At 41.3% G+C, this 14,838-nt stretch overlaps 1 protein-coding gene and 2 long non-coding RNA genes across 3 annotated transcripts in view; 2 read left to right on the top strand and 1 right to left on the bottom strand.

Annotated features, from left to right (window-relative positions):
• Positions 1–14,838, top strand: part of LOC135224714 (uncharacterized) — a 214,541-nt gene that overhangs the window by 162,728 nt on the left and 36,975 nt on the right. The window lies entirely within an intron of this gene.
• The window catches only part of LOC135224709 (uncharacterized), a 40,083-nt gene that overhangs the window by 6,355 nt on the left and 18,890 nt on the right, over positions 1–14,838 (bottom strand). The gene's annotated exons all lie outside the window — the stretch shown is intronic.
• LOC135224708 (uncharacterized) overlaps positions 1–14,838 on the top strand; it is a 49,800-nt gene that overhangs the window by 17,651 nt on the left and 17,311 nt on the right. Inside the window, exon 8 of the mRNA XM_064263980.1 lies at positions 13,633–13,815. Coding sequence (XP_064120050.1) covers positions 13,633–13,815 — 183 coding nt within the window. The remainder of the gene's footprint in view (positions 1–13,632; positions 13,816–14,838) is intronic.

Below are 14,838 nucleotides of genomic sequence, written 5' to 3'. Positions count from 1 at the left end.
ATAACAAATGCTGCAGATAAAAGCATTCCAAAAACCAAAATCACATTCCACAAAATCCCCTGTCCGTGGTGGAATCCAACCTTAACAACCTCAAGTAAAATAAAACATACATACAGACAGTCCCGGGTTACGACGGTGTTGGCTTACGATGTTCCGAGGTTACGACGCTTCTCAATAGACGTTATTTCCAGGGTTATGACGCATGTTCCAGGGTTACGACGCCTACAACGCTCATCTGGGAGATGAAATATGACACCAAAAATGCAAAATAATCAATATTTGAAGGTTTTTTTGATGAAAAATTCCATAAGAATGCAGTTTACAATGTTTTCAATGCACCCAAAGCATTAAAAGTAAGGCTTTCTTAGGATTTTTGACGATGTTCCGGCTTACGACGATTTTCGGCTTACGATGCGTCTCAAGAACGGAACCCCCGTCGTAACCCGGGGACCGCCTGTATTGGGTCGCAACCTTAACAGACTCAAAACTCGCCTTAAATCCCTCAACAAAATGCCCTATAATATAAACATATTAAACAAAATAGTTATAACAAATATAACAATTAACCACATTAAACCACTATATAACAAATATACAGCCAAATTTAGAAAAACAGTAATAACTGAAAAATCGCATCATGGAAAGAATATGTCTCAAACATATCTTCAAACACTTCCACTAGGGATATCTGGCAGTAGATAAGGAAAATCAATGGAAAACATATAAAACCTCCAAGAAGTACAATACATCTAAATGGAAAAATATACCAAGATACTTATGAAATATCAAATATAATTGGAAAGCATTTTGAAAATATCAGTGCTTACTCTAGCCTAGATATACATTTTCAAAATATCAGAAAACAAAAAGAAAATATAATACTCAATTTTGTACATGAACTTCCCTGCCAGATATATACTTAGCTATAGTCTCCGACGTTCCGACAGAATTTCAAATCTCGCGGCACACGCGACAGGTAGGTCAGGTGGTCTACCTTACCCGCCGCTGGGTGGCGGGCGTATGAACCAATCTATCTCTCCAGCCAGATTTTTTTCTGTCGCTGAAGCGATAACAACTGTTGTCGTTTCTTCCGATATATTCTTCATTTCTCGCTTGCCTGGAGATTGATTTGAACATTTTGGTGACGTATTCGCTCTATGTTGGCTTGGCATACGCTGATTGTGGACCGTTATTGACTTTGCGCTGGATTTTCCTGTAGAATGTCTGATTTTGATTATTGTTCCAAAACTCCGGTTTTTGTTTAGAGTATGTGTGACCGATGGATGTAAAGGTGAGGTTACCGAAAAGCTGCGGTGGACCCTCACACTTTCTGTGTTAAATGTAGGGGGAATGAATGTTCGTTTAGTAACCCGTGTCAAGAGTGGTGAGTTTTTGAACGAAGATGAATATAAGGCTCTTTCTTCTTATAGTTATGGAAAAACTTGAAAGGGCTAGGGTAACGTAAAGCTTCTTCAAGGAGCTCGAGCAGGTCGAGAATGAGTGAGAATGAAACTAACATTAATGTAGTTTTAGAACCTTCCTCCCAGGTCTCAGCTCCTGCTCCCCGCACCGAAGCCGTAGATTCGTCTTCGGAGGCGGCGGCCTCAAAAGCTTCCTTGTGTTCTAAGGAAGACAAGAATCTTCGTACTGAGCAAGGTAAGAGTGTCAGTGATGATAAGTGCAGTGTACCCAGTGATGTGGAGGGTGCGTCTGACCGGCTCCTTAGTGCCTCCAGGCTAGACCTCTTCCAGACTCCCAGTTCCAGTGGAGGAGGAAAGTCGAAAGCCGCAGGAGGGCTAGGGAGAGCCCCCACCGGTCAGGCGTCCCCTCGGCAGATCCTGAAGTTCGCTCCCAGGCTGCCTTGGATCGTAAGAAGAAGAATATTCTTCGCCAGTGTTTTTCGTCATCCTCTTCTCCTTCGCCGAAGCGTGGGTGGAGCTCTAAGGAGGCGTCACGCCCGTTGAAGAGGGCTGCGGAGGCTCCCTTCAGTACGTTAGCGTCCAGCCAGAAGACTTTTCTGATGTAGCTTCCTTGCAAGCAAAGAAGCCTAGGAGATCCGGTGATGCGCCCCTCCTTCTCCCGCGCCTCGTGCTGAGCTTGCTTCGGAAGAAGATCCTGGGGACTCTCCTTCTCGAGTACTAGCGGGCCTAACAAGCTCAGATCACAGCCTTGGCGGACTCCTTGGCATCGAGATCGCGTAGAAGGAAGGATTTGTCTCTCCCGATCAAGAGATCGAGGCGCGTTTCGTCGAAGAGCGCTCTCCTTGTAATCGGCGTTCTCCTTCTTTTGAGGATTCTTCTACTCATTGTAACATTTCACGACCGAGGAACACCACTCCCGCTCGGAGGTGTCGGGACGCCATTCGACGGATAGGCGCTCCTTGGACTATGAAGATATTTCCTCAAATCGGATTCCTGCCTCGGGTAGACGCTCAGCCCCTTCTGTTTCTCCTTCTTCTAGAGTTCGTGCAAGAAGAGAGAGTCGCTCAGGTCATAGAAGACTTGGTTCGTCGTCTCCGTCTCTTCTTTCTTCTCCTCGTCTTCTCAGAGAACCTAGGGAATGCCCTTCTGAAAGTAGGCGCACTTCTCCTTCGACTACTGTAGTCGGGCAGTCGGATAACGTGACTGGTAGGCGCTCATCGCACGGAGTTCGCTCCTCCCCTGTAAGACATCAAGAGTCTAGTAGGAGCCCTGCTCCTGGTAAGCGTCATTCGTTTAGTAGCTGTTCTCCTGGAGAAAGACACCTTGATCCTCGTTTGCTCGTTCTCCTAGTAGGCGCTCTTCGTTCTCGAGACTCCCTACTCCTGCATCGGTCTCCTCTTGCTAGAAGTCAAGAACGCCTCAAGCGCCCTGATTCTGTTAGGCGCTCGGTGAGCCTTACAGACGTTCTCCCCTTGGTAAGGACCAAGATCTCGCAGAACCGCCCTGTTTCGTTTAAGCGCTCGGAGCGTAGCAGCCGCGCTCTCCGCTTCGTAGGCATCAAGAGCCTCTAAAGCGCCCTGCCTCCTGAAAGGCGCCCTATTTTTAGCAACGTTTTTCGCCGCTTGGTAGGCGCCAGGATTCCACTAAGCGCCCTGTGACAGATAGGCGCTCGGCGCCTAGTAGCCGCTCTCCTCACGATCGGCGACAGGATCTTAGCAGGCGCTCTCCCTCTAGTAGTTTCCCTAGGGATAGACGTGGTCTTTCTAGAGAATGCGAGTTTAGACAAGAATTTTCGGATAAGCGTCCTTCTTTTACAACTCGTCGTTCTCCTGTACGCCTTTCTACTTTGGAATCTTCTCCTCATTCAAGACGTTTGTCTCCTTCATCGCACTGTACCCCAGCTAGGAAATCATCTAAGGATTCTCATAAGGATCCTCATCCCCGTTCTCCTCCTCAAGAAGACCAGGAAGCCTCTGAGGAAGAAACTAATACATCGGGCAACAGTTTCTTCGTACAAGAAGCTCACAGAACTTCTCTTCAGGAGTTCGGAGAGTCTTTGAGCCCTACTGCTACCTCCTTCTCCACACTCGTTGTTCTCCACAGCGAAAGCAACGAAAGGATCTTCGTGTGTGAGAATGAAGCCGACTCTTTCTATGAAGAAAGCGCTCAAGAGTTTCGGTTCATGGATGCGTACTAAAGAGGAAGCGGGGAAAAATCAATGTTTGCCTTCCCTCCGTCGAAGCTTTCAGGAAGGACAGGATTTTGGTATGAGACAGGAGAACCCTTGGGACTGGGCCTTCCGTCTTCAGCTGACGCAGATTTTTCGGCAATAGTAGACGCCACTAGAAGATCAGCTTTGAATTCGGCCAGAACTACGTGGGCAATGAATGAAATGGATCACATTCTAAAAGGCATTTTAGAGTCTTGGAAGTTTTCAACTTTCTCGATTGGTCCCTCGGAGTCCTAGCCAAGAAAACTCAAGGACCGGACACGTTTTCTCCGGAGGATTTGAATTGTGTCTTATCCTGTATGGATAAATCGGTGAGAGATGGGGCCAGCGAAATAGCTTCACTGTTTGGAGCAGGGGTCTTGAAGAAAAGATCAGTTTTTTGCTCATTTTTAACAAAGTCGGTCTACACATGCTCAGAGATCGTCTTTGCTTTTTGCCCCTCTCTCTACACAGCTGTTTCCTAAACACCTGGTTCAAGACATTTCGAAGGCTCTCTCTGCCAAAGCTACGCAGGACCTTCTAGCACAGTCTGCAAGGAAGCCGCGCCCTACCTTCCAGACTAAGACAAAGAAAGCTAAGCCGACCTCTCAGGAACCCTTTCGAGGGGCATCTACCTCTAGATCCTCTTCGTTCAGAGGTCGGAAACCAAACAGAAGAGGGAGGACTTTTACGAAGTCAATCAAACCTCCCAAGTAAGACTTGAAGAAAACCCTGGATTTGACTTATTCCTTAGGACTTCTGGTCAATCTGCAGAAGTCAAGTCTGATTCCCGCTCAAGAGTGCGTTTATCTGGGGATCCAGATGAACTCTCTGAGTTTTCGGGCTTTTCCGTCACAGGAGAGGATAGCCCGGGGACTCGAAAAAGTAACAACCTTCTTAGGGAAAGAAGTATGCACAGTGAGGGAGTGGATGAGTCTGCTGGGGACGCTCCTCACTGGAGCAATTTGTTTCCTAGGAAGGTTGCACCTGAGACCGCTCCAATTCTTTCTTCATCGGAATTGGAGTCGTCCTTCTCAGGATTTGAAGTTCTCCCTGTCAATTACTCTTCAAATCAAGAAGGAGTTAGCATGGTGGGCGGATCCCGACAAGTTCTCGCAGGGACTGCCTCTTCAATCCCAGAAACCCAGCCTGGTGTTGTTCTCCGATGCGTCGGAAACAGGTTGGGGGGCGACTCTGGGAACCAAGGAGGTGTCAGGAACCTGGATGGGGGACCAGTCTTCCTGGCACATCAACAGGAAAGAACTAATAGCCGTGTGGCTTGCTCTGAAGGAGTTCGAGTCAGATGTGACAGGAGCAGTTGTGCAAATAAACTCGGACAACACCACGGCTCTGGCATACATCAGGAACAGGGGGGGACGCATTCCTTCTCTCTGTACGAAACAGCAAGAGATCTTCTTCTGTGGACAGAAGAAAGGGGGATAAAACTTCTCACCAGATTCGTACAGGGAGAAAGGAATGTAAGGGCAGATCTCCTCAGCAGGAAAGATCAGAGGTCCTTCCCACAGAGTGGACTCTGCACCAAGATGTTTGCCAGAGCCTTTGGAAGTTGTGGGGCAGGCCTCTCTTAGACCTGTTTGCAACTGCAAAGAACAAAAGACTGGATCTGTATTGCTCTCCCATCTCGGATCCAGGAGCAATAGGGATAGACGCTCTCCTACTCGATTGGAAAGGACTCGATGTATACGCGTTTCCCCCCTTCAAGATTCTGGGGTTGACTTTAAAAAAGTTCGCAGAGTCAGATTCCGCGAGGATGACTTTGATAGCTCCCTTTTGGCCAGCACAAGATTGGTTCACAGAGGTGCTGGAATGGCTAGTGGATTTTCCAAGATCGCTTCCTCTAAGGAGCGATCTACTCAGACAGCCCCACTTCAACAGGTACCACAAAAACCTCCCCGCTCTCAGTCTGACTGGCTTCAGACTGTCCAGAAACTGGTCAGAGCGAAAGGCTTTTCGTCAGCAGCTGCTAAGGCAATCGCTAGAGCGAGGAGGTCTTCCACATTACGAGTGTACCAATCGAAGTGGGATGTCTTCAGAAGATGGTGCAAGAGGAATAACGTTTCCTCTTCCAGTACCTCTGTGAATCAAATTGCAGACTTCTTTATTCTTAAGACAAGAATGTGGCTTAGTCGTTTCGACGATTAAAGGCTATCGTAGTATGTTGGCGAATGTCTTCAGGCACAGGGGCCTCAACTTATCGGAAGATAAGGACCTACAGGACCTTATTAGGTCGTTTAATACAACGAAAATGCAGTATCCTAAGACACCTAGCTGGAATTTGGATGTAGTCCTTCATTTCCTTGGGTCCTCTAGGTTTGAACCCCCTATTCAGCCTCATTCAGAGACCTTACCAGGAAGACTCTGATTTTGGCTGCTTAGCTTCCGCCAGAAGAGTGAGTGAGCTTCAGGCGATTGATGGTAATGTGGGTTTTAAGGAGGACTCTCTCATTTGCTCTTTCCTTCCTGGTTTTCTTGCAAAGAATGAGAACCCATCAAGTCCATGGCCCAAGAACTTCGAGATTCGTGGGTTATCTTCTTTGGTAGGAGAAGAACCCGAGAGAACTCTTTGCCCAGTGAGAATGGTGAAATACTACCTTAGAAGAAAAGAGCAACTGAAAGCCAACCGAGAGGTCCTGTGGTGTTCAGTAAAAGACCCTACTCGTCCATTGTCGAAGAACGCATTGTCCTTCTTCTTGAGAAGCCTCATCAAAGAAGCACACGGATCCTGCAGAGAAGAACATCTTAGGCTTCTTAAAGTGAAAGCACACGAAGTAAGAGCCATAGCAACTTCTCTTGCTTTCAACAAGAATATGTCCGTGCGAAATCTGATGGAGACAACATTCTGGAGATGTCAGTCAGTGTTCGCGAACCACTACTTACGTGATGTGAGAATCACTTACGAAAAATGCTTCGCCTTGGGCCCGTAGTATCTGCGGATTCAGTGCTGGGGCAGGGAGCTGGAACTCATCCTGTTTAGTAGTATAAATTTTTCCCCCTTGTATTTGTTGTTGTTGGTTGCCTTAAAGAGGATGCATGAAGGCATCTCTTTAGGTCGTAATACTAATCTTTAGTAGTTTGGTTAGGTGGTCTGATGAGTGTGGCTCCTTGCAGTAGTAGTGGTTAGGACCTGTTAAGATAGGGACGAACTCCCTTTAACAGGATCCGACTTGGATTCTACCACACAAAGGGATCACATATCCCAGTGGTAGATCCGAGAGTCTTTCAGCATCATTGTCACGTCTAGCTGTAGCTCTCCAGGCAACGCAGACTCAGAGATAATATCAATGAAGTCTTCTGCCTGAACAGGTAAGAACCAAGGTTATTTATATCCTACAACATCAGTTGTTTCTTATCTCTCCTTATTACTTTAGCTGTCTCTTACCCTCCACCAAGGGTGCCAATCAGCTAAGTATATATCTGGCAGGGAAGTTCATGTACAAAAATGATATTGTTAAACTACAATAAAGTTTTGTACATACTTACCTGGCAGATATATACGTCTAATGGCCCACCCAGCCTCCCCTCAGGAGACAGGTGAAAGAGAAAAAATCTGGCTGGAGAGATAGATTGGTTCATACGCCCGCCACCCAGCGGCGGGTAAGGTAGACCACCTGACCTACCTGTCGCGTGTGCCGCGAGATTTGAAATTCTGTCGGAACGTCGGAGACTATAGCTAAGTATATCTGACCATGGTAAGTATGTACAAAACTTTATTGTAGTTTAACAATATCATTTTTGAAACTCTTGAAGACCTGGAATATAAAGTGATTTTGACGTAGGAAAAATCTATTTCTGGGCTCAGCCGTGTCGCTCCCGTGAAATATGTCTGCTTTAGCACTATTTCTAGTAAAATATTGCTATAATACCAGAGAACTGCTAAATTGGACATGTCAGAAGCTTCTGACTCGCTCACCTATATAAAAGGTGTCGATATAAAACTGGGGCGAGTGTTTCAACATGGATGAACTAGATAATGCCATCAACTCATGTCATCCCTCCGCACCAGGATATGATAACATATAATTTGAAATGATATAAAAATTTGCTCCTATAGCTAAATCATACTTATTAAAATTTTATAATAGTATCTGGCTAAAACGTGTCTTTCCTGATAAATGAAAACATGCCATAATAATTCCAATAAATAAACCAGGAAAGGATGCAAGTAATCCATCCAATTATAGACCGCGATATCCCTAGCAAGCTGCTTATGCAAAATGTTAGAAAAAATGGCTAATGCACGATTAACGTATGTAATAACCAAAGAATCCATTTTAACACCAACACAATCAGGTTCAATAGCTGGCAGATCAACCCTAGATCCCTTAACACATTTAGAAGATCATATCAGAAAAGGCTTTGAACAAAAAAAATTAACAGTAGCTATATTTTTTTATATAGAAAAAGCATACAATACAACATGGAAACATAACATCATGCAAAAACTCCACTCCAAGGGACTAAGAGGCCACTTACCAATATTTATTAAGAACTTTTTAACAAACATAACTTTTCAAGTAAGAGTAGAAAATTCCAACTCAGTAACCTATAAACTGGAAGAAGGAATCTCTCAAGGTAGTGTCTTGAGCTGTACATTGTTTGCTTTAGCAATCAATGACGTTACTATAAATTTACCAAGTGGTGTAAAAAACAGTTTATATGTTGATGACACTGTTATTTACTATATGAGTAGTAATTTGAGACGTGCTCGGAGAGTTCTCAGTACTGCCATTTCAAATATATGTAGTTGGACAAATTCAGTTGGATTTAAACTTTCAACTGATAAAACAAAAGCAATCATCTTCTACAAAGACAAAAGATGGCTGAAGAACCAAACAATCAAACTTCACCTATATGGCACTGAAATACAATTTTGTACAAAAATCAAATATCTAGGAGTGATATTTGATCAACATTTAAATTGGAAAGAGCACATCAGATACATTAAAGCCAAGCCCTTGCCATATTGAAAAAGTTATCACACACTAATTGGGGAGCAAAGAGAGACATTTTATTAATGATATATAAGGCAACAGTCTTATCTATAATAGATTACTGCCTCAGAATCTGCATTAAAAACTCTCGATGCAGTGCACCATGAAGGCGTGCGATTGTGCACAGGAGCATTCCGATCGTCCCAACAAGCTCACTTCTGGTAGAGACAGGTGTGTTGCCCTTGAAACATCACCGTAATTTAATAACAATATGAAAAGGTCTTTCACTGCAAGCGGGAACATCTGCAGCTGACTGCTTTCAAAATTGTAATCCAGTAACAGAAGTTAATAGTACTAGCTCTTTCCCAAAAAGAGCTAAATACATAATGAACTTGCATTACATAGATCCAATTTTTCACCCACCAATGGAATTGCCACCACCGTGGATTTTAAAACAAATAAAGATATGTACCTCCCTGTCTTACCTGCTTAAAAAACAAATGAAAAGTACAGAAATGTACCGCCAACATGCTTTGGAGCACCTTAGAATAAAAGGAAACAAATTCATGGTACTATATACAGATGGCCTCAAAAATAATGTTGGAGTAGGAGCATCTGCATATTCGAAAAATATGTTTATCAAAAGAAGCCTACCTTTAATATAATCAATATTTACTGCTGAAGTCACAGCCATACAGATGGCTCTGATATGATATCTGAGGCAAAAGCAAGTGTCTCTGTTATTTTTAGTGACTCACATAGCGCTATAGATGCTGTAAGACAGTATAAATCGGTAAACCAAGTAGTGCAGGAAATACAAATAAAAATTCATCAACTCCTCCAATCAGGATTATCAATAGAAATATGTTGGATCCCAGCACATGTGGGAATAAAAGGAAATGAAAATGCAAACTCAGCTGCCAAATTAGCCTGCACTATCCCTCCAACAATTACACATGCCCCAGTGTCAGACTGGATAACATCTGTTAAACCATTGATATACCAGGATTGGAAAAGAGAATGGGCCTCAATATCAACCACAAATAAACTTAAAAACATAAAAACTGAAGTGTATGCATGGAGGACATCCTCACAAAGAGAAAGATCAAAAGAGGTGATCCTAACAAGGCTCCTTATAGGACACAAAATTCTTACATGCTCACATGATGTTGACACCACATCCTGACCCAATAAAGTGTAATAGATGTCAAACACCCATGACAGTGCAGCATTTACTTATTGAGTGCCCAAATTGGACCCAACAAAGATCAATTTATCTACATTATGTAGGTTTAGGTGCCAATAAGTTAGCTGTTTTTTTCCCTTACCCATTCTTATTCTTTTATGGTTACCTATGTGGACAATATTTATTGTATCTTTGTTTTGGATTTCTTATTCTGTTAAGTTGAACTTATCCCTTAAGTAGTTTTTTGAGAGGATATATTTTAAATGTTTTAGCTTGATCAAACTTAATCTCACTGTTTCTTACTTAATGAATTTCATTATCACTTACAGATAAATGTATTATAGTAAATGTCAGCGTAGGTGTCCTGTTGTGTCTGGCAAGCTGTGAAATGCCTACATGGCTGGTGTTTGTGTTTAACTTGCAGAATACAAATGTTTTTGCTCAATCTTTCCTCCCATGTCTAAGGATAGGTTTAAGCATAAGGAAGCTTTTTATTAGACTTCTACTTCAGATATTTCTTCTTAGGTCTAAGAATCTTTTGGTTCAGTAACTACTACCCAGTGACAGATCATGCAGCTGCTCCACTTCTACTTAAGTGCTTTCCTCAGACAATTCCTTCCTCTTGCCAGTCCAGTTGAGGGTGCTATAGACCCCGCTCATTCTGTTACCTGTGGTCTTTCTAAATGAATTTATTCCTTACCCAGTGCAGAGCAATTCAGCTCTTCCTTTTCTTGTCTTTGCAAGCGTTCATGCAGTACCAGCGTTAAAATTGAATGGTTGAGAAACCTTTTTAGGGTTCCAGGCCAACCAAGACAAGACCACAAGCTGCTCTACGCAGTGTTTCTTAACTAGAGCTTAGGAGGCAATTTGCTTCACCCACTGAACTTGTCAGTAAGGTCATTCATATGGAAATACTTGGTGAACCGCAATAAGTATGACACTCAGAGCTTTCTTTTGGCATCTTTAAAGAATGCATTCACTCTCCAGAGTCATCTTTTCCAAATGGAGACACTGAAAAAATTATTTGTAGCAGCCAACTCCATCAAAAAACTTCAGACAAAAAATAGACACAAGCCATTCTTTTGCTAAGGACCCAAGCTGTCAACATCCAAGGACCTGAACGATTCTGCTTCCCTGGACAAAAGCCATTCCATGGTAAATGATAAGAGTTCCTCCATGTCTGAGGACCAGAATTGCTGCATTTCTAAGGAACAAGGACAGTGATATGCTAATGGCCTAAGCTGCTGCTCTCTGAAGACCATTATGTCAGGTGCCATACAGCCAGTTGGAAATGCCATTCAAAGACATGTAGAAAGGGCAATACATATATGGTCCAGTAGTAACTACCTTTCTTATAGCACTCAAGGTCCCCAAAAGAATTCAGGCTGTAATGAACAAGAATCTCTCTACAACCAAGAACTTCTCCTCACCCAAGAACAAGAGCTAATTACCTTTCAAGAACCTGAGTTGCTCTATTTTCCAGAACAGGAACCAGTCCACTTCAAAGGATACAAGCCCTTCCATGTCTAAGGATCAAAGCAGTTGCACTATCAAGGGACCAAACTGCTCCATTGCTAAGGACCTCAATCACTGTACTTTGAAGACAAAGCCATTGTAAGCCCCCTAATGCTCCACTTTAAGAATTCAAATTTCTTAAGTACTGCTCCAGTAACACAAACCTGACACACTCCAGTGCTGATCACCTAACATGCTTCAGTTTCTGGAACTCAATCTGCTCAGTACCAAGGACTCGAGTTGTTCTAATTCTAAGTCACTGAATTGCTTTGTTAAAGATTCAAGCTCCTTTACTTCCAAGAAACCATTTTTTTACTTTTAAGTATGTGATTTAATATTCCTCTCTGGCTTAGAGGATGTAGTTCTCTAGAAAAGGTTTTCAAGCTGCTTGACTGAAAGTGCAAAAGACAGTCTGTTAGACGACAGATGATGGAGGCATTTACTGGTTTCTTATGTGCATTCTTCAAATGAGAATGAACCCATATATTCTAATTCCAACTGTGTATATGGAACAGGTACTCTAAAGGTGGAAGAATCTTTATGGAAGAGGCTTTAGATGTGGTACCACATCTCTTGAGCTTTTACCATGTAAAAGAATGCTGTGATGGGCTCCAGGGGGAGAGTTATCAGATGTGCACAGATAATGTTTGTCAGTTTCTCAGCTGCACTGAGTTTAAATTTGGCAATAGCCTCTGGGAAATTGACAGCAGCACAATAAAAAAAATCACTGCTGGGTCTGTTTTACATGAAATGAGGGTGATTATTATTAATAGGGCTTTGTGTAACAACCCTTTGCATGAAGTCTTTCTCGGAGAGTTTGTCATGTCCAGACAATTTGTTGACTATGAATGTTGGCCAATTGTAAGTGATGGGATTGTATGAAAGTTTTTTTTTATGAAAAGAACATCTGTTTAATAAAAAAAGTGAAATTTATGTAGTAGTCAGATGCACATCCTCCTTTATTTTAGAGGTCATTGTCTAGCTAATTTCAAGTAATGGGTTTGTGTGAAAAAATAATTAAGAACAGATTATGAAATTTGGATTTCTCAGTTTCTGTTTATTTCAGTTTCATTCATTTCTGTGTGGTTTAATGAAAAAGGTTTTCAAAATTAGAATTAGCAAAGTAGTATGTAATTTTGAATTGAGATTACCGTATATTTCGGCGTAGAAGTCGACCCTTTAGCCCCAAAAAATAATTCCAAAATTAGGGGGTCGACTTATCTAACGGTAACAAAAAGTGAATCTTTATTATTTTGGCAGGAATCCAGGCTTTACAGTTAGCTAATAATAATGACAGCCTTGTTGAGGTAACTATGTATGTAAATACCAGTATTAAAAACATTTCACACTGTAATACGACAATAATAATACATTAGAACATCCATTACCTTAAATTAAATGAAAAAAATCAAAGTAACTTGAAGAAACCCCAATCGCACAGCAAGTGTAAACATTGCGTAGCCATTTGTAGTACAGTAATTGAGAAGGATGCGTTCACTCTGACAGTTTTGTATTTACCGGTGTATTGTTCAAAAACATTTATGGTATGAAATCTTTATTTATCACTTTAAGTAAAATAAAAAAATATTTAATAGTAAATATGCATTTAAAATCCTTCAAAATTACTTGAGTCATCGTCACTTGAATTAAACAATTCATCAAACAAATTATCATTCACGGTTTCATCATAAGGATCCCAGTTTGAATCTGGTGAATCAACTGCAGGTTCGTTTTCCCTCAAATGAGCCTGTTTATGCCATAGAAGAACCAATGGTCAAGGAATATTCCAACACAATAATAGAATACCGGCACGTCGTTTTAACAACCCAATCAAAACATTAACTTGAGTGGCAGTGTGTACATGCATATATACGTAGGCTCTTATGCAGCGTTAGTTAGCGCTTTGTTTGTTTACATTACACTCGAGTATATACCGAGTATATTACCTGTATTTCTTATGGTAAGTAGAGCAACATATGTACCGTAATAACATTCAGGTTATTTTATATGATACGTTTTACCCTGGTCCTTTTTTTTCGAGCGTACGGTTGGCCTCACATTTTATAGGTCGACTAATATACCCGATATTAGTTAAAATCATAAAAATTTACTCAGAATTGGGGGGTCGACTTATCTTCCGGTCGACTTATACGCCGAAATATACGGTAGTTGGAAATAGGGATAAATATTTGAGTTGACCATTTTCATGAACCTGTGGAATATACATTGTTAGAAACAGCACATAGCTCTTTCCACAGAAAATATATTAATCTTTACAAAACTTAGATTACCTGTCTTGTCTGACTATTAATCTTATGATTATTCTAGAATTTGATGCAATTATAACAGGTACAAGTGAAGCTATATGGACCATATAATAGAACCATATATGGGAATGAAGTTTTAATGACAATTGTGGATCCATTTTCAAAGTGGATTGTTGCTCAGCCAAGTCCGGAAGCTGGAGTGGAAGTTCGATGTGCCAATTTTATTTTTGAAACATTTTGCCAATTTGGATTTGCTCAGTGTCATGTAAGTATAAGTATCCAGTATAAACTTCTTGCCGTATTTGCGATAAAGTGTCCTGTGTGGTGCTATTTGCCAAAAAATTCAGTCATCAGTAGGCAAAAGATATGGTGAAACCCCTCTGGTGTCTCAAATGTCATTGTTGTTCATCTTTTCAGTTACAGGTCTTTGGCTTGTTATTTGATATTGTGATTTTGTGCTTGTTACAGTATCCGATTTACAATTCTATGTCTAATTTTTATAAAAACACAGTTAATTTTTTCGTGGAAACCAATCTCTTAGGCAACCATTGCTTGACAATGTGCAATTGTGCAATTGATCACTTATACAATATTCAGTTTTCTATATAACGTATATTTCCGCACATAAGACGACCTTTAAATCCCAAAATTCATCCCTAAAACTTGGGTGTCATCTTATACCACAATTCTAAAAATCAAACCTTGAATTCTAAGATGTGTATCGGTAGGCTAGCCTCAGTGTCGGTGGTATAGCTTAACCTGAAGATTCACATTATGAAATAAACTGATAGTAAAGGTAATAAAATAGTTTTTACTTTATATATTATTGGCATATCTTCATAACAAATAGCCTATTTGAGGAATAATTCTAATTCAGTAAAACAAACTTTTATCTAAGCGATCCCAGCTGAGAACGTGTAAACATCGAGTTACAGTTGCTCTAACAGCAACCTTTCTCATTCAGTAACCTTTTAGGAACTTCAGTGGTAGTGTAATTACGGTAATAACAACATTTACGATAACAATATTAATTTTTCATTAAAAATTTCTCATACATATCATAAGATTGATCACATTTGCCACTATCATAGGGATTCCAGTCTGGTTCTGGCGAGTCAGCTTTGGCTTCGTTGTCGATATCATACACATCATGTTCGGTAACAACCATAGCATTTTTTAAATGATTTTATGACACTTTCAATTTTCACATTCCCCATGCTTTTATAACAAAAATGCAGTGAACATCACGTGAGGCAGCACGCAAAGCTTTTTGTACTTATAGTTTAGA

Source organism: Macrobrachium nipponense, chromosome 12, assembly GCF_015104395.2.
Source record: "Macrobrachium nipponense isolate FS-2020 chromosome 12, ASM1510439v2, whole genome shotgun sequence".
NCBI lineage: Eukaryota > Metazoa > Arthropoda > Malacostraca > Decapoda > Palaemonidae > Macrobrachium > Macrobrachium nipponense.
This window is presented reverse-complemented; position numbering and strand designations above follow the sequence as displayed.